Raw genomic sequence first — 19,154 nt, forward strand, 5'->3', positions numbered from 1 at the left:
TCCATGTAACAAAATTTTGTTAGTCCTACAGCTTTACAAAGAATATCTTACTGATTAATTCAGAATACAAGCTCCGGAAACAATCATCTGTGCTTTCTATAATTGTGTACATTCTTAACCCCTGTCCCCACCCACCAATAATGGTATTGTACTCCAACAAAAACTTATTCACCTTTTGTGATAAAGAGATTGGATTGGCGCCCAACTTTGAGCGGCACCCCAAAATTTTGATATGCCCTTATCTCTCCTCCTAGGCCTGCTGTCACAATAACCAATCCCCATGCTCTAGCTTGCATGGTATCACTTCCATGGCTTCCACCACCATCAAACCAAGACCAACCTGGCGCCCATGAAGGTGAAGATGAGCCAAGAATGGAAAGTGAGTCACCATACCTTATCGATCCACCAGAACATGAGTCAAAAGAACTGTCCACCCCAGATTCTGTTCGGGTAATCCGAGCAGGATCTGCTTCTGGACTATAAGGAGGCTTTTCAACATCTAAACTGTTCTCACTATTGTTGCTGTTGCTGCTACTGTTGTTATTGCTGCTGCTGCTGTTGTTGTTGTTGCTGCTGTTGCTGTTATTAACATAATCATCTTTATTAATGTTGCTGTTATTTATGCTTTCAGTGTTGATGCAGCTGCTGGTGTTGTTATTGCAGTTGTCATTGTTCACAGTTTTTTCTGCTGTGTTGTTGTTTTTCTTGTTAGTTGGCAAGGGAGGAAGTTGTTTCTTGTTCTTGTTCATGTCTTCTTTCTTGGGCGAACTGGTAGCAGAGGCTTGTGGTTTTTTTTGAGTTCTTCTTAGTGTGCAACTGTATTGTAGGAGGTTCAATTTTGATACCACCCGGCCATGGGATTGCCACAGATACATCTTTACACTGGAAATACTCGTAGGAACTTGTGTCGATTACATTTTTGGTTTTACCACTTCGGGGCTCTTCTCGCTTCCATACATAAACATTTGAATCTTCACTCCCACATATTACATATTTTTCATCTGGACTAAAAGAAGCAGCAATTTGACTGCTAGTATTTCGAAATCCTGCCATATATGATACATCATTCATTCTTTAGCATTAACTGTGGAAATGTCAGATGATGCAGTTGATATAAAGTTTTCAAGGCATAGGGGAAATACCTCCTCTAAACTTTTGGATAGATTCCGAGCCATCAAATATTCGAATTCTGGAATCAGCAGAAGTTACAAGAACTTCGTTTGGGTTATCTGAGGCAAACTGATCAAATCAAGAAACAAGTTATGTTATCAGTCCAACAAACCACAGATCAAGGTGAGAGAATATGCTCATATATGATGGGTATGGGATCAATTCTTATAACAAAGGCTAGGGAGAAGGTTGAGTACCTCGAAACCAGTTATCTTCTTTGGAGTTTTCTTTTTGTTATGTATATCAAATTGAATCGTTTGATTTAACTTCCCATCTGTAATACCAAAGAAATTATAATTGAATGATTATATTGATTCTGACTCAAAAACTAGTTAGGCTTTGGTGTTACACTGCATGCCATAAAAACAAAATAAATAAATTGACGTTTTGTTTAGTATAACAGCTCATACCGGAAATATTGTAGCGACAATTTCCTTTGTGAGAACCTACTACAGCTCCCTGCAGACACAAAAAATATCGGTGCTTAGCAGCGTGTTTAGGTCTAAAGACTCAGAGCTGATAGATATCCAATTGCACATTGCAAATATTACATGTTCAAGGTATGAAAATGTTCTTTTATCATTAATAAAAAAAAATAGCTAAAATTAATTATGTGCAGCATTAAAGAGAAGAAAAAGGGTTTGGTTCAATGGTTTTAGGGACTACTAGTAGTCTCTATGGTCATGGGTTCAATCCCTTTGACCAACATTTTTCCAATTAGAAGTAATACATAGTACTACTGTTTGGTGAAGTTGTAATTGTAAATATGCTTTTTTTTTTTTTCAATTTTTGGACTGTATAACTAAGAAATTTGGATTTCCAGGTTATAAAACTTATAAGTATTAAGCATAGTCCCTACAATTTCTTGTATGCTTAAAAGGTTTGTCCATTTATAGAATGTAAGCCACCTTTAGTCCGTCCCCCTAGATGAAAAATCCTGGCTCTGCCACTGTTATTAATAATAAAAAAAACATATGATGGCAGATTCTAGTAGGGAAGAAGATAAATTTGATCAGGACCTGGCCATCAGGAGTATAGCAAGCAGCAGTAACCATCTCATGGAGATCAGTCCAGTCAACAACCCGTCTTCCGGGTACATTCCATATCCGAACCTTGGCATCAAGTGAGCCGCTTATGAAATATTCATCGTTCACAGGATTAAACTGTATACATGTGACTGGAAAAAAAAAAAAAAATCATAACAATCCCATAAGTTAGCTCTTAATAAAATACAAATAATGCCAAGTATATGATCATATAATTGAATATACATTCTTTACCATAGTCATTGTGCGCAAACAGCTTCAAACAGGCCCTTTTCTCCAAGTCCCACAGTCTTACAGTTTTGTCCATTGAAGAAGAAAGCAAAAACTAGAAAAAACCAAAACGACCTTAGAATTATAGTTTATTTTCCCTCCAAATTACAACATTTAAATGAGACTAATACTAAACAGATTTTCCTTATGAATTAACAGTACAGAAATATGCTGATACATACCTGAGATCTAGACCAGGAAAGATCTAGCACATCATCCAGGTGACCTTTAAACGAACAAATAGGTTCATTCGAGAGTGCAAACACAGTCTCAGGCAACTGAACATAATCAGGCATGGTACTTCCTCGACGACTCCCTGATCTCCCTTTCTTCTTCTTCTCTAACGTAGACATGTCTGGTGCCCGGTCAGGGGACGGACAGAACACAGGATGAACCGGTGTGGAATTAGCACTTTCCTCAGGTGGTTTTAAGGAAGCTATCTCACATTTTTGAACTTCCCATACATGAATCACCTTATCCTCCCCTGCACTTGCCAAATAGCGCCCATCGAAATTGAATTTTATGGTCCAAATTAATCCTTGGTGAGCCTGTATCTCCTGGCAGAATCTCAATGCAGTCAACTCCTTATACACCTTCCCCTGCGACCTCACCCTCACCCACTCATTGTTTTGCGCACCATTTTTCACACCTTTCTGCGGCTCTGGTGAAACTGGAGTAGGAGTAGGAACAGGAACAGGAACAGGAACAGGAATAGGAGGGGGTAGGTGCTGCTCTTTTTCCAGTGCAACCGTGCCTAAACCAGTAACCGAGTTAGCCACTTTGTTGATGTTCTTAAGGAGAGAAACTCCCCTCTTCTTGCTATACCTAAAACTCTTGGATAAGTACGCGTTGACACTGCTTTTTCTTTCGAGGCCGGCTTCATTACTGTCAACACCATCATTCCGTCCCCTGTTTTCTCTTCTCATCAACTCCTTCACCACCGGGGAATACCCCACCGATTTTTCGAACTCCTCCATTGTCAATTGCCTTCCTGTTTGAAGATCACTTAGCCTGTTCCACATTCCATCTTCTGCAAATTCCTTCACAACAAACTCTTTTCCTGTATCTAAGTTTTTTATCAGAAAGAATGCTCCTAATTGCTCTCCACTGTTCGTAAGCATACGGTTCTTTGGCCTTGCTTTCTTAGTATTTTTTGCACTGCTCTTTTTAATCTCGTGATCGTTGCTTTGGTGGGTGGTTGCAGCTGAGGTAGAGGTAGAGGTGGACGCGGTGTCATTAGTATTGTAATTTAACTTGCATAAACGAGAAAAGGGTACATAACTGGATAAAGTTCTAGTTATCCTCTGTTTGGAAATGGTTCCAATTAAAAGCTCTTTCCTTCGTTTTGTCTCGAAAGAGAATGGATCAATGTCGCCATCAGATCGTGACCTGACCAGAATAACCGAAGCATCCGGGGAAACAGACGCTGTGGAATGATCTTCCTGATCATTGGTGTTGTCTGTCATCAATGGCGACGTATCTCTGTGTTCTTTATTCTCTCCTTTTTTGCCTTCATCATGAGGCAAAGGCGGAGTTTCAACAGCTAGGAACTTCTTAGAGATAGCCATTGTCCTAAGCTTAAGAAGTTCCTTGCTGCTGTTTAACCCCATCCCTTGCAGCAGCCGACGTCTACATTCCTGTATAGACGTCGGCGCTGCCATCCAAATGTCATACTCCTCCGTGGATGGCAGCGGCAGGGGAGGGGTGGGGGCCGATACAACATTATTCGTGTGTTGTAGGCCCCCCTCCGACGATGATGAAATGACAGACGCAAAGGATATACGTGGGTCCTCAAAGTCGTCGTCATCATCTGAGTCATCGTCGGAGTGCCTCATTAACAAGTCCATAGGGACCACCGTGGAAATACGGTTGTTGGCGTCGAAGAAATCATCGTCATCTTCGTCATCGTGGCATCCTAGCCCATCCCAATTCATTGTCATTGTTCGTTTTATATCCATTTTCGAATCGATAGTAATAATGGTAATGGTTACGATAATAATGATCAATATAGTTGTTCATTTAGATTTGATGTGGATAAAATCTTGGTTTATCAAACTAAAACGGTTGAATTTTGGAGAGGAATGTAAGAACAGCATTTTATTTTTGTAGATGTGTTTGTTTAATTTCTTTTTTTGGGAATAATTTTGGTTTGTGTGAGAGAGAAGAAGGGTGTGGAAAGAGAGTGGAAGGGAGAAAAACAAGGAGAATATTGCCTAATTGTCGTTACAAGAAGAATAATAATTATGGGTATGATTTTAGTACATCAGAAAATGGAACCTACAAATGATTAAATGCAGTATTCAATTCAATTCATTGTCAATTGGGTCTTTTAGTTCACAACCAAGAACATGTCATCACGTCTTAACGCATATTATTATTGAGTTCATTAGATTAAATAACATATTTTTGGTTATATGAATGTAGCTATGTGAGTATGTGCCCAAACATTCTCTTTTTTTTTTTATTGCACCAAATGTAACACTTTTTTTTATTGCCCAATCATGGAATTTTTTTTTTTATGATTGATTTATACAAGGTTGTTATTAATCTTAAGGGTTGACATGTTTACTTTATATGACAAAAGCAATACATTTATATAAAAAATGCTTATGTACACGTACCTTTTGTACAAAACCATTATGTTAGAAAATCTTTAACAACACTTGGTGGCAATTTTGAAATAAGCTTCTCTAGAACTTCTTGAACCATTGTCACCTTTTGTTTTCCAAATTCTTCCATTTTCCTCACATGCTCTACTTCAAGCTTTGCCTTTCGTTTCTCATACTCTTCTTCAATCTCCTTTCTCATATCATTTAATTGTGATTTTTCAATTTCAGTAACTTCGGCTCTCAATGAATCCATAACTTCTCCTGGCACTACATAGGATACCCTAGAAGTTGAAGTCCTCTTTCAAATCTTATTAGTAACCCCTTTACCATAAAGTCGTTGACGCCCAACATAATCGTTACCCATAACAACTAAATAAGCATCCTTAATGCCACTTCCATCTTCAGGGGGACGATAATTCTTCATTGCATCCTATAAAGTTGTATAATAATTGCACAAACATTACATAAAATAAGGTATACATCAGCTCCAAATAAATGCATAAATACTTAAGTAAAGGATGATGATTTAAACTAACTTACAATTTTTTTTTGCTGTATCTTCATATGTGTTAGCATATGTTTTGTTTTCATCTCTCTTACGAGTACGCTCAAATAGTTGAGCTAAGGAAGGATACTCCTTATTAGGATCTTCATTTTTTCTGTTCAATGACAAAGAAAAATAAATTCAGAGGTTGGTGCACAATGAATGAGTTTACAATAACTTTAAATCAGCCAATTTCAGTAGCTATAATGACTTAACATAGCCTATAAAAAAGATAAAAAGTTAAGTGACATTCTACCATTTCTTCCCGTATCCTAGCAAAACTTTTTGGCCCTGCATTGTGCATATTCTTCTAAGACTTGCGACGCATTTGATTTGCTGAAGAGCGTTCCTATGTATAAATTGAAAGCAAAGCATTACTTGAAAAGATATGTTGTTGATAATGTTAACTACTTAGCAGTATAAAATTAGCTACCTGCTCTTTTCTCGATCTTGTTCCATAAAGCTAACAATAGTTTGAAATCATTATCAGGAATACGTTTAGGTCGATTCTGCCATCTGGTTTTATTGTCCTTGTACTTATAGAAATGTTTTTTTTTTAATCGACATTTATGTATCCTCCATGCAGCACCAATGGTTTTTAACACCCACTCCTTTCCTTCTTCAGGAACATTGTACTTTGTCTGAAAATATTATATATACAAATTTCATAATTTAAATGTATATATGAATTTATAATTTAAAAATTATAATAAAAGAAGTGTTAATAACTTACCAAAACATACTCCCGCATCTTCTCTTTGTTGGGTACATAACACCAAGATTTATAAATCAATGGTGCAGAACCATAATCACGAGCAATTGTACCTAAGAATCGTGTAAACTCGCCTGGTATATCTTTTTCAAATGTAACAGGTCCAATAGTAACAGCTTCACGTTTTTCAAAAGGTCGCATATGCACTTTATGCATCATAGTAGGTCCTCTTCTATTCGCATCTGCATTGTTCATACTCATAAATCATATAATGTTATGCGAATTTGCAATCAATTACATGTTAACTACTAAGCTAAATTAATCTTTTGATTCTGACTCGTTGTTTGGGACTTCACGAGAGTCAATTATACTATTTTCAGCTTCATTACTTCCAGATAAGATGTCATGGTCAGCACCATTGCTTTCTTCATGGTTGTCACTTCCTTCTGTTTCATATTCTCCTTCCATTTCTTGTTCTGTTTCACTTTCAATTCCAAGTACAAGCCCTTCTTCATCACTCTCATTCGCACCAACTTTTCACTCAGTTTAAGCCATAAAAAACATGAAAACCTATGAGTTAGGCTGAATTTCACTTAAGTTCATCTTAATTAAATAATCAAAATATTCAAACAACTTTTTTACTTGCTGGAATCAATGGGTGATTTATATTGCCCAACAATTGATTTTGCGTATTAACATGGGGTACTGAATTCTCTTGTGAAAGCTCTTCACGAAGTTGATTTTGTGAAGATTTTTTCTGTAAAATCAAGTCAGCTACGCTAGGTGCATTTTTCTTGCCACGATCACCTCGTCTTTGTTGTCTAGTAATCGTCGCGTATTTCTTCATCATCATAGGTGGTAGATACTTGTGGGATCGAAATTTTCCTTGAGTGACCTGATAAGAGGTTAATAAAGTAAACTGATCATTTCCTAAATACGAATAGGACATATAATATACAGAAAAAAACTTAGTAACTTTTATGGAGGCTTACCACCTTTTTTGGAGTCGTGACACTTTCTTCTTCTTGATTTTCTTCATTAATCAAATCCAACTCAGGGATATAATCTCCATCTTCCTCATTATTATGAATAGGCTTGAGTCTTTTTTTTTTTCTTTTTTTGTTATTTCCATTATCCACTAAACTTGTCAATGACTTGACAATATCTTTTATTCCTGATTGCATCAACCTTGCTTTATTTTCTTGCACTCTTAACATTCTACTCCTTTCGTACGAGTTCATATTTTTCTCCATGGATCGCTCCTTGCTTCTTTTACCTATTCAAAATCTGTACAAGATACTAGATTCAGTCATTCAGGTCAAATGATATCATTAGAGTAATCTAACAAACTTAAATTTAGGAAATAACATAGGCATTTTAAGAAGCTAGCATAGCAAAAGCTTTCCTACCTTTAAGTAAAACAATACAATAAATATATATATACATATATACATTCAGTTGATATCATATATTATTCATTAACATCCTCATCGTCATCTTCAGCTTGCATCCAATCCCACAATTTGTCATCATAATCTGAATCATCATGAATTTGCTCACCTATACCATCATCAAGATCATCTAAAGTTGCTTTTGCATTCATCATTGTAGGTGCTAAATCTTCCCTTGACAAATTATTAATTTCATCTCCACTTTTTTCCAAAGAATCCAATGAATCTAAACCACCATCACAAGGTTCACTCCAATATAAATTTTTAGCATCCACATTGTCTCCCTCATTATCAAAAAAATCTCTCGGGACTGCATTCATAACATAATTAAAGCCATGTTTAACAGAAACTTGATGCACTTGAGAAGACATAACAAAAGGATCATTTACAGAACAAAACTTGTTCATATTTACACAAGGAAGTCCATATTCATCCTTTTCCACCTGATACCACTCACATCGAAACAAAACAACATGAAACTTTGACCAATAATTCAACTCAATTATTTCTAATATGGAACCATAGTAAGTAACATTTCCCATGATGGGATTTTTATCCCTAGAACTTGCAAAGCTAGGAGTTAATGCTGTCAAGCTAACATCGCTATTCTGAGTCTTACATCTACCATCACATGATTTGGTGTAATATATGTACCCATTAGCATAAAATCCTGTATATCTTCTTGCTGTAGCACTAGGACCCTTAGCTAGCAAAAAAATATGATCTGGGATATTATTACTTTAGCTTTTAACCACTTAGCAAATTCATGGCTGTGGTCTTGTGCTTGCGCCCATTTACTTTTTCTTGATTGACAATTGATATAGACTTCATGTTCACTGCATACAAAAGTATATTTGTTGTTAAAATAATCAACATTATATTAATGGTTAAATATTATTAGGATGATTAAGGGAATGACTTTAACTCAGTGGATATACTCCTTAACATTTTCATTGTCTAAGTTAAACAATGCATAGCAATGTGTTTGTTCACTAGATTAGGCATCTAGAGTGAATAACTTGCCTTTCCTTTGCCTTTTTCCACCTAGTGGATGACCCACATTTTTGAAAATAAGAGCATTTGAATCAGCATTGTTAAACACAGCATCAGAGTTGTCTGAATATTTATTAAGTCTGTTCTTTACTCTATCACCCATATATCGTGACAGAAATACCAAACATTCATCCAGCCAATACCCTTCTGCGATAGAACCCTCTGGATGGCCTCGATTGCGAACATATGACTTCAATCTCCATAAAAATCTTTCAATGAAATACATGATTCGCCCATGTACTGGACCTCCAAGTTTAATTTGATCCACTAAGTGGATAGGAAGATGCACCATAATGTCAAAAAATGATGGTACAAATATCCTTTCAAATTCACAAATAGTTTCAAATATTTCAGTATGAAGGTGTTGAAGGTCTTTAAGCTTAATAACTTTGCTACATAGCTTGCGAAAAAAAGCACCCAACTTAATAAGAGGAATAGCTACATGCTTAGGTAATGATCTTCTAACAGCAACCTGAAGCATATAGTGTAATATAATGTGAGCATCATGACTTTTATAGCCACTAACTTTTCTTTCAGAAGAACGCACACATCGAGCTATATTCGATGCACACCCATACGGTAGCTTTGCTTGCTTTAAGGCTCGACAAAAGATGTTTACCATGCTTACCATCAGTTGAAAGTTGAGGATGCAATTCTTTCTTGAATCCCAGCTCTAAAAGATCAATTCGACCTTTTACATGATCCTTGGACTTTCCCTTGATATCCAACAATGTCCCAATCACATTATCACAAATATTTTTCTCAATATGCATCAAATCAAGATTGTGCGGACATAAATTATGCTGCCAATATGGTAAGTCAAATAAAATTGGCCTTTTCTTCCAATGAAATTCTGGGTCATTTATCTTCTTTTGAGTTTTCCCAAACAAGTTAACAAAATCAATGAGTTCTCTATAAACCTCAACACCTGTTATAAGGTTTTTGAGGAGGCCTCTTCTCAACTTTCCCATTAAAGCCCTTCTTATCGTATCGCCAAGGTTGATTTGCTCTTAAAAATTTTCGAGTGCCCATATAGCATATCTTCTTACTATTTTTCAAGGATAAATAAGAAGTATCATGATTACAGCAAAGACATGCATATTTTCCCTTAGTTTTCCATCCTGAGAGCATAGAAAAACCTAGAAAATCACTTATAGTCCACATCAAGGTATCATGTAGTTGAAATGTTTGATTTGTAGATTTATCATATGTTTGAATTCCATTATTCCACAAATCTTTAAGCTCCTCAATTAAGGGTTGCATATATATATATACATATTTGTATATATATATACATATATATATATATATATATATATATATATATATATATATATCAATGTTATTACCAGGAGATTCTGGACCAGGAATTAACAAGGACACCATCAAGTATTCTTGCTTCATAAACATCAATGGCGGCAAATTATAATTGATTAGAACTACAGGTCACGTACTATGTGCAATACTCATTGTGCGAAAAGGATTGAACCCATCACTAGCCAAACCTAACCTGACATTCCTATGCTCTTTTGCAAAATGAGGATAATTTTCATCAAATTTCTTCCATGCCAACCCATCAACAGGATGTCGTAGATTTTCATCCTTAAGACGCCCTTCAAAATGCCCTCTCATGTTTTCAGCTGTCTCTGAACACATATACAGCCTCTGAAGCCTAGGTTTCAATGGAAAATGCCATAAAACCTTGGCTGGAATCCGAGATTTTTTCTTAGAAGATTTTTTGCTTCCATCTTCATCGTTTTCATCTCGTTGTTTCCACTTAGAGACATGGCAAACATGGCATTCCTCATCATTTTCATTTTCTTTCCAATACAACATACAATCATTCGGGCATGCATAAATTTTTTTGTAATCGAGCCCCAAATCCTTCACAATACTTTTTGCGCCATTAAAGTTTGCAGGAAGTTTAGCCTCCGGAATGACCTCTTTGAAAAGTTTTATAATGTCATCAATTGCTACATTACTAAGCCTATGAAGGGAATTTATGAGAAGAAGTCTGACTATAAAAGACAACTTAGAAAAATTCTTACACCCAGGAAACAACTCTTGCCTACCTTCCTCTACTAATTTATAAAAATTTTGGGCCTCCTTGTTTGGTCCTTTTTGGAAACTATTTGTCCCATCTATCGTTTCTCTAAATTGATCATGCAATAATTCATTAAAATCAAATTTGTCATGCATGTCTTAGTCATGTTCACTTAATACATTTACAAATTTCTTTGGCAATGGCTCTTCCCCATGAAAATTCCAAACATAGTAGTTAGCAACAAACCCCTCTACTTTCAAGTGTTCAAACACTTCATTTCTACGATACCAATATCGATTTTCACACTTCTTACATAGACATCTAATTTGGCTCCCTCAAGCTGCTTTAACAAATGATGCACTAAGAAAATTAATCACACCATTTTCAAACTCAGGCAAACGTCTAGCTATATACATCCAACCTCTATCTTCCCCCATTACTCAATAATGTTCTGAAATTATTGAATAGTAGAGTTACCATAAGTCTTTGGTTCACTAAATAATTATAATTTAAAGTAACACACCTACATTTTAAAACTTTAATTTCCAGAAGATATATCTGAGAGAATTTTAAAATGCATATAAAACCTCTCTAAGACATTTATAAAGTTTAATAATCAAACAAGCCATATAAGCTTAACAGATAAATTAGCAAGCCACAGATAATTTAAACAGTAAACATGCACAATAATTTGAACAAAAAAATATAGTAACTGTAGGAAATATTTCAAGCGTTAATCCCCTAGCTTGAGCCCCACTGTGATCATATACTAAAGTACGGTGGCGTCCAAAGGGAAAGAAGATAGAACAAAAGAGTCGCCAACAAGTTTTTTAGGAACTTGTAAACCGTTCACGAGGTGAAGGTTACACCCCTTAATGATCCAAGATATCGTCAACTCCATAAGGTCTTGAACCAAATAGGGTTCGGGGATGAAGGTACAAATCCAACCTAAAAGAGATTGACCCCGCCCTAATAATAGGCCTCTACTTTATTCAGATCGTATTCATGTACGCTTTCTGATTAACATGCAATCAATAGGATTAACCCTACACCTGTTTATCTATGCTGGTTGAATTTAATGCACAAATAAATCTATTATTGGCGATCACTTGAATTATAATCAAATTAACCCTAAACAAGATTATTGATTATGTTATTAAGCGTGATTACAAGTACAAATTCCCTTTAAATATGCATAAAAGGCGTGATCAAGCAATAAAAATATATATATCAAGCAACATAATAAATCATAATAAAAGTAAGGGAAATTCCCATTGACTTCAGGTTTTGACTTTTCCCAGCGATACCACATTTTTTTTTTTTTGACTTCCTAATGATACACCCAAGTTTATGACTTACTAACTCACGTGATTAAATCTGTTAATCAGACGTTAATAAGTTAGTAAATTTAGGTTTAAATATAATTTTGTAAAAAAAAAAGAAAAAGACTAATTTACCCCCTTTTAAACCCTTCCCTCCAACGATCAAAACCCTTTCCCCTTCCATTTATGTCGATTTGACATAAACCAAACTCACTTTCAAATTTCATCTCTCTCTCCTCTGCTCTCTGTTGAATTCACGAAGGGTTTACAAGGGAAAATTTGCTAATTTTGTTGGTCTACAAAGCCATTAGAGGGAAATCTTGCATAATTCAGGTACTTTAGCACTACTACTGTTCATTTATCCATGATTTGGTGCATTTGTTTGATGTTCTGTTTTTATATGCGATTTTAGGTTTGATTCATGATTTTAATGATGTATATTTGTGCGATTTTAGGATTCTTTCATGTATATTAGGTGGGGGCTTATGTTTGTTCAATTATTGGTTTAGAATATGGAATTAAATTGAATGAAATGCCATGATCATGTTTGATTGATTGTTGGATAATTGAATTGGAATTAATTTGCATGTTGTAAGTGTGTGCATTGTTTACCTTATTTTGCAGAATGGGTGATGTTGTGATAAGGTTTCATTACTGGGATAAACATGTTGATATTGATGTTGACTTAGATAGATGTAATTTGACGGACTTGATTATGGATTTTGAGGACACTGCAGCATTAGACACTGAGTATCCCTTAATTAACCCTACCTTTGGTTATGGTCACAATGAAAAGAATCACCCTTTACTAGATGATGCTGATTTTTTTAAGATGATTCATACTCTAGGTGGCTGTGAGATGTATCACATTTGGGTTGGGTTTGCCAAGAAACCAAGTGCCTTGAATAGAATGATCAACAGGTTAAGGAACAAATCCAAATCTGAACAACCAATTGCTGCACCTTCCCAAACTGTACCACCCCATAATGATGAACTTTCCCAAACTGTACCACCAACTGATCCACCCCCTCAGAATGAAACACTCCAAACAGATCAACCCACTCAAAATGAAACAACCTAAACAGAACCATTCCAATTTTACCATTCCCAAATTGATAAACAACCTTCTATTAATGAGATAATCCCAAATAATGAGTCCTCTCCACCTAGGTATAATGAGGGTTATGATTCACCCCAAGAAGAAACAAATAATCCTTAATCTGCTTCTGAGTATACCAAGGGTAGAATAGAGTTTGAGAAATCTATGGACAGGATACAAAAGTCTAAGAAGGTTAAGGCTACAAAGAATAAAAAGAGTAGTACCACCAAAACAACCCCAATGCAACCACCATCTCCTAGGTCACCAACTACTGTTTTCAAGGGTTTAACACTAAGAAGGAGTCCTAGATTCTCACCTTTGGCAGTCACTGAGACACCTAAAACTTCTGATTCTGAACCATTAACTCAGACCTCTGTATTTAGAAGAAAGATTCCTAGGTCCACAGCTATAAGAAAGGGGTTAAGGATAGGTTCAACTGTGAGTGAGAGAAGGACGCTAGGTGTTGGTGACACTGTGAGTCAGATTCATGGATCAGCTTCTAGGGTGAATGTGACTATGACTGTGACTGAGGGCAGTTCTTCAGGGGCAGTTCTTCAGGGGTGAATTTAATCAGGTGCAGGCAGTTCTTCTGGTTCTAGGGTGAGAAGAAGGATGCAATTTGTTGTCCAAAGCTCTGAGTCTGAGAGATCAGGTGGTTATAATGAAGCTGAAGAAGACTCTGATGGAGAAGTTGCACCAACAGGTGATATTCTAGAAGATGAGCAAGAGCAGCTTAATAGGATTCCAAAAGTGAAGGACACTTGGAAACCAACAAAATGGTTTGACTTCTTTGATGATGAAGATTATTTTCAGATATTGTACAAAAATGGAGAAATGTATGAGAATGCTGATTTTGGTAAAATAACACTCAGGCCTTGGATGATTTTTACTGACAAAGCTCACTTTAAGGACACTTTGTGCTGTTCAAGAAAGATTTTCCATCAATGTAGAGTATGCTGACAACAAAAGGTACAGTGCAGTTTGCCAATCTGAATGCTGCGATTGGAGATTGCATGCCAGTAGACTGTCAGATGCAGAACTTGGGCAATCAAGAAAATATGGCCTAATGTACACACTTGTAGGGGCTTAGAGACTTACAACCCCATATGCAATGTAAAATGGGCATCACAAAAAGTCATGGAAGACATCAGGGCTAACCCAGACATTCCTGGGAAAGCACTTAATGAACTTCTTTTTCAGAGATATGGCATCAACATGAGGCAGTCAACCTCATACAGGTTAAAGAGCTATGTGATTGAGCAGTTGTTTGGAGGACATGATGAGTCATATGGAATGCTGCCACAATATGCTAAGATGTGCATAGAAACAAACCTAAAGTCAAAAGCTTTTTGTGCATGGAATGAAACTGAGTCTATCCCTAAACAGTTGCAATTTACAAGCATCTTTATCTCCTTCACTGGACAATGGAAAGGTCTGTTAAAAGGTGTTAGACCTTTAATTGGTGTAGATGGGACCCATCTCAAAGGTAACTATGGGGGGGTATTGCTCTGTGCTGTGGGAATAGATGGAAATAATAAGATCTTCCCCATTGCATATGTTGTAGTTGGCCAAGAAGACAAGCAATCATGGACATAATTCTTTTGGCATTTGTTGAACATTGTGAAAGACTCATAAAGGGAGCATTGAACCATTATTTCTGATAGGCAAAAGGCAAGTACTTTCCTCTTTGTGTTTCAATTTTATCATTGTTTTGCTATGATATGAGTCTATCCCTAAACATGCTTATTGTGTACTCATTGTATCAGGGAGTTGAACTTGCATTAGAACAAGTCTGGCCTAAAGCTGATAAGAGGTTTTGCTGTAGGCATCTCAGTAGAAATTTCAAGAAACTTTTTCCAGGCCCTATGATGTATGTTCTCTTTTGGAGAGCTTGCAATGCATCTTCAGCTTTCACATTTAGGAAAGCTATGGAGAAGTTGCAGAAAGTAGGAGGTGATTATGTCATGTGTTGGTTTGCAGACTTGGGAGAGCAATCTAAATGGAGTAAGCATGCATTTGACCCAAATGTTTGCAATGACTTCAATACCTCTAATTTTGTAGAGAGCTTCAACTCTACACTTGGGGTGAATAGGTGTAGGCCTATTTTGACTTTGCTAGAAGGTATTAATTGTTCAATTGCTATGATATCATTGTTATTTCAAACTGGTTTAGTAAGACATCTAATTATGATACTGAATGCAGGAATAAGAAGGGTTTGTATGGTGAGAATTGCAACAAGGATGGAGAATGCAAGTTCTTGGAAAGATGAAGACATTACTCCTAAAATTGTGAATCTAGTGAAAGAAATAGGTAAAGCCACCTCAAAATGTAGAGCTTTCAAGTCAAGTCCAGGAGAATATGAAATTCATGAAGGAAGATCACAGTTTCCTCTGAGCTTAAACAAGAAGATTTGTTCCTGTGGGGCATGGCAACTGACAGGTGTGCCATGTAGGCATGCCATTAGGGCCTGCATTGATGCAAAGCTTGACCCACATGACTTTGTTAGTTCCTGGTATTCTGTGAAGACTTACAAGCAAGCTTATAGTGTCTGCATTAACCCAATTCCTGACACACAGCAATGGCCTGCAGATGAGTCAGATACAATCATCATGCCTCCTAAGATGAAGAGGGGAATTAGAAGACTAAGTAGGAATAGAAAGAGGGAGGCAGGTGAAGAGCAACCTGGAAAAAGGTCCAAAACAGTCAAATGTAGCAAATGTGGTTGCTTTGGCCATAATAAGACAACTTGTATGGGAGGGTTAACTGGGAAGGAAAGAACTGAAGTCAAATGAGCCTGTTGTCATAAAAAAATCCTAGGGTCAGAGACCAAAGTAATGCAGCAAAGGCAGCTAAGGCAGCAAAGAAATCTGAAGAAGTTGGATATCAGTCAGCAGCTTCAGCTAAACAAGCAAAGGGACAGAAGGGCAGACCCTCAGCTGAGCAAGCAACAGTACTGACAGCTTCACAGTTGCCTAGCCAACCAGTGCCTATGTCTCAATGAAAATCAAATTCTCCAAGCTCTTAAGTCTTTTGTATAGTTGCATATGCATTTTGATAATTTGTTAGAAAGTCAAAACTTGTAGTTAACTCTGTTTTTTATTTGGTCATTTGGGATAATTTTTGCTGTTGTTATTTGGTAATTTAGTAGACAACTTTACTATTGAAAGTTGGATTTTTGCAATGTTCCCAAATAACCTATATATATTAATGAATGTTAGCAACTGATGTCATTTTGTCTATTTCAATTTGTCCCACATTTTAGTTATTTTGTCTATTTTAGTTGATCTCAATATTAAACATAAATAGTCAATGATAAGTTTGCAGCAATGGCAATGTCAGAAGAGAAGATAAGTTTGCAGCAAGGGAGCTTTAATGGAGATGAGATAAGTTTACAACAATGGAAGAGAACTTTAATGGAGAAAAGAAGAGGGGAAAGTGGTTTTTTTTAGGGAGGGAATAGGGTTTGATAAGTTTACATCCATGGTTTATAATATATTCTAATCAATTAAAATAATATACTTCACAATCTAATATAATTTTATTACTGTGTGTAGACCTGTCAATCAGGTCGGGTCACGAGTCATTTCAAACAAGGTCAAAAAAAAAAATTTCACCAATATTATTATTATTTGTCATTACATGTCTATAAGTTTAAATCGTCACAAAAACACATCAATTCCTAACTAATTTTGTATCAATAATATGTTTTAAAATTTGGCATATAGATTAAAAATATATCTTAAAATTCAATAAACAACCCGGGCATTGCACGGGTACAAAACTAGTATATATATATATATATATATATCAAACCGGTTATTTATGTTGCAGTAGAATGATACTCCATAATTATATTTAAATAAGTGTTAAAAGTTTGAGAATTAACTACACCTTAAAACATTTTAAAAGCTGAAACCATTTATAAGCTATTTAAACCAAAGAAACTTGTACAGAAAAATAATGGGTACTAAAATGGACAAAGAATTTAGTGCTAATTATCACATACAGTATATCTAAATCTCACCTTCAGCTCAATTTACAAATGAGTAACGAAAATAAGAATGCTAATTTTATTTTATTTATTTATTTATTTTTTGACAGGTAGAATGCTAAATTTAATGCAATTAATACCCCTAATTATCATATATAGCTTCAAATTTAGACCCTTGTTCAATCATTTCAATTTTTTACTTCACCCATTGAGAAAATTGAGAACCAAAAAGCCCCAAGAATCGATTAATCCTAATTAACCAGCAAAATCATATATCAACAAAGAGAAAACTCATAAAAGAACAAGGGTATAAAATATACCTCAAAAAATCATAGCGAACTTGCGAAATTATGATACGATAAACAACCCTAGCCCAAGAGTTAGCAACGAAGAGGCTACTAGCGGAATTGACGAGGCTGTTGGCGAAATTGACGAGGCTGTTGGCGAAATTGACGAGGCTGTTGGCGGTGGAGAGAGAATTTCTTACTAAGACAACAAACAAATTGCTTGAGTGAAGTGAATTCTTACTACTTTACTATTGAACTTTAGTATGGAAGAAGAAGAGAGTGAGGGTGCCTTTAGAGGAAGAGAGAGAAAGGATGTTTCTAGAAAATAAGTGTGTTGTTGTGCCTTGGACAATAGGGCTCTAGGAGTAGGTGAGTTTTCAATTGGTTGCCATGTAAAATTAGATGCCCGCCTGGACGTTTTAGGAAACTAAGCTTCGTTACGAAAGTAATTACAAAAATGGTTGCGTGGCAAAAGTATTTACAAAAATAAGCTTCTGGGGTAAACCGCTGCCTCGGGCAGCGTTTTACCCTCTATTTTTTAAAAAAAAAAATTCTGCTACAAAAACGCTGCCCCAGGCAGCGTTTTTATAGTTTGACTTTTTTTTTTCCTCGTTTATTTTTTTTTAAAATTAATTAAAAAAAAAAAGGCAACAGCATAAAACGCTGCCCCAGGCAGCGTTTTATGCTTGAACATAAGACGCTGCCTGGGGCAGCGTTTTATCTGTATATGTTTTACCTGCCCCAGGCAGCGTTTTACCTGGTTGGCAGTACCAAACCAGTTTCTTGCCCCAACCCTCAACATCCTTCCAACACCACCCCCAACCTCCTTCCACCACCTCCATCCCCTTTCCACTACCGCCCTCCACCACCACCGCCTTCCACCACCACCTTCCACCACCTCCAACCCCTTTCCACCACCGCCCTCCACCACCTCCAACCATCACCTCCACCACCTTCCACCTTCCACCACCACCGCCTTCCACCACCTCCAACCACCACCTTCCACCACCACCTCCAACCATCACCTTCCACCACCGCCTTCCACCGGCTTCCACCGCCTTCCACCACCTTCCTCCACCGCCGTCCACCACCTTCCACCCCGACCTCCCACCACCACAACCACCTTCCAACAACCGTCCACCACCACCTCCAACAACCTTCCACCACCACCACCTCCAACAACCTTCCACCTCACACCACTACCTTCCACCACCACCGTTGACAAGTCAATATATACATAAATCAAAACATATTGGGAAACAAAGAACATAACACACAAATGTTGACCGAAAAACATTTATTATATTAGAAATGTAAATGTTATATACCTAATCTATACAAAAATTTTACTACATGAAATAACTAAGCTAACACTATCCCGATTCATCTATCCGGGGCAATTGATCTAGGTCAGGTTGCTCAGCCCTCTGTCTGACACGCCGCCGCCTGTAATGAGTAATGGTGGTGAATGGGTCTAGAGGCGGCGGGGGAGTCAGCTGGCTGGTATCTGGCACCTCCTGGGAGCCGGACGGCGCAGTGCTGTGGAAGGTGTAGTC

At 36.7% G+C, this 19,154-nt stretch overlaps 1 protein-coding gene and 1 pseudogene across 1 annotated transcript; one reads left to right on the plus strand and one right to left on the minus strand.

The window, feature by feature from the left end:
- On the minus strand, positions 1-17,960 carry LOC110735309 (annotated as a pseudogene).
- LOC110735273 lies at positions 15,060-16,321 on the plus strand. The gene is made up of 3 exons (XM_021915452.1): positions 15,060-15,441; positions 15,523-16,012; positions 16,138-16,321. Exons 1-3 carry the CDS (start codon positions 15,060-15,062, stop codon positions 16,319-16,321), a joined length of 1,056 nt encoding a protein of 351 aa, XP_021771144.1.
- Positions 17,961-19,154: the final 1,194 nt, after the last annotated feature.

The sequence above is a fragment of the Chenopodium quinoa genome, unplaced genomic scaffold (assembly GCF_001683475.1).
Source record: "Chenopodium quinoa cultivar QQ74 unplaced genomic scaffold, ASM168347v1, whole genome shotgun sequence".
NCBI lineage: Eukaryota > Viridiplantae > Streptophyta > Magnoliopsida > Caryophyllales > Amaranthaceae > Chenopodium > Chenopodium quinoa.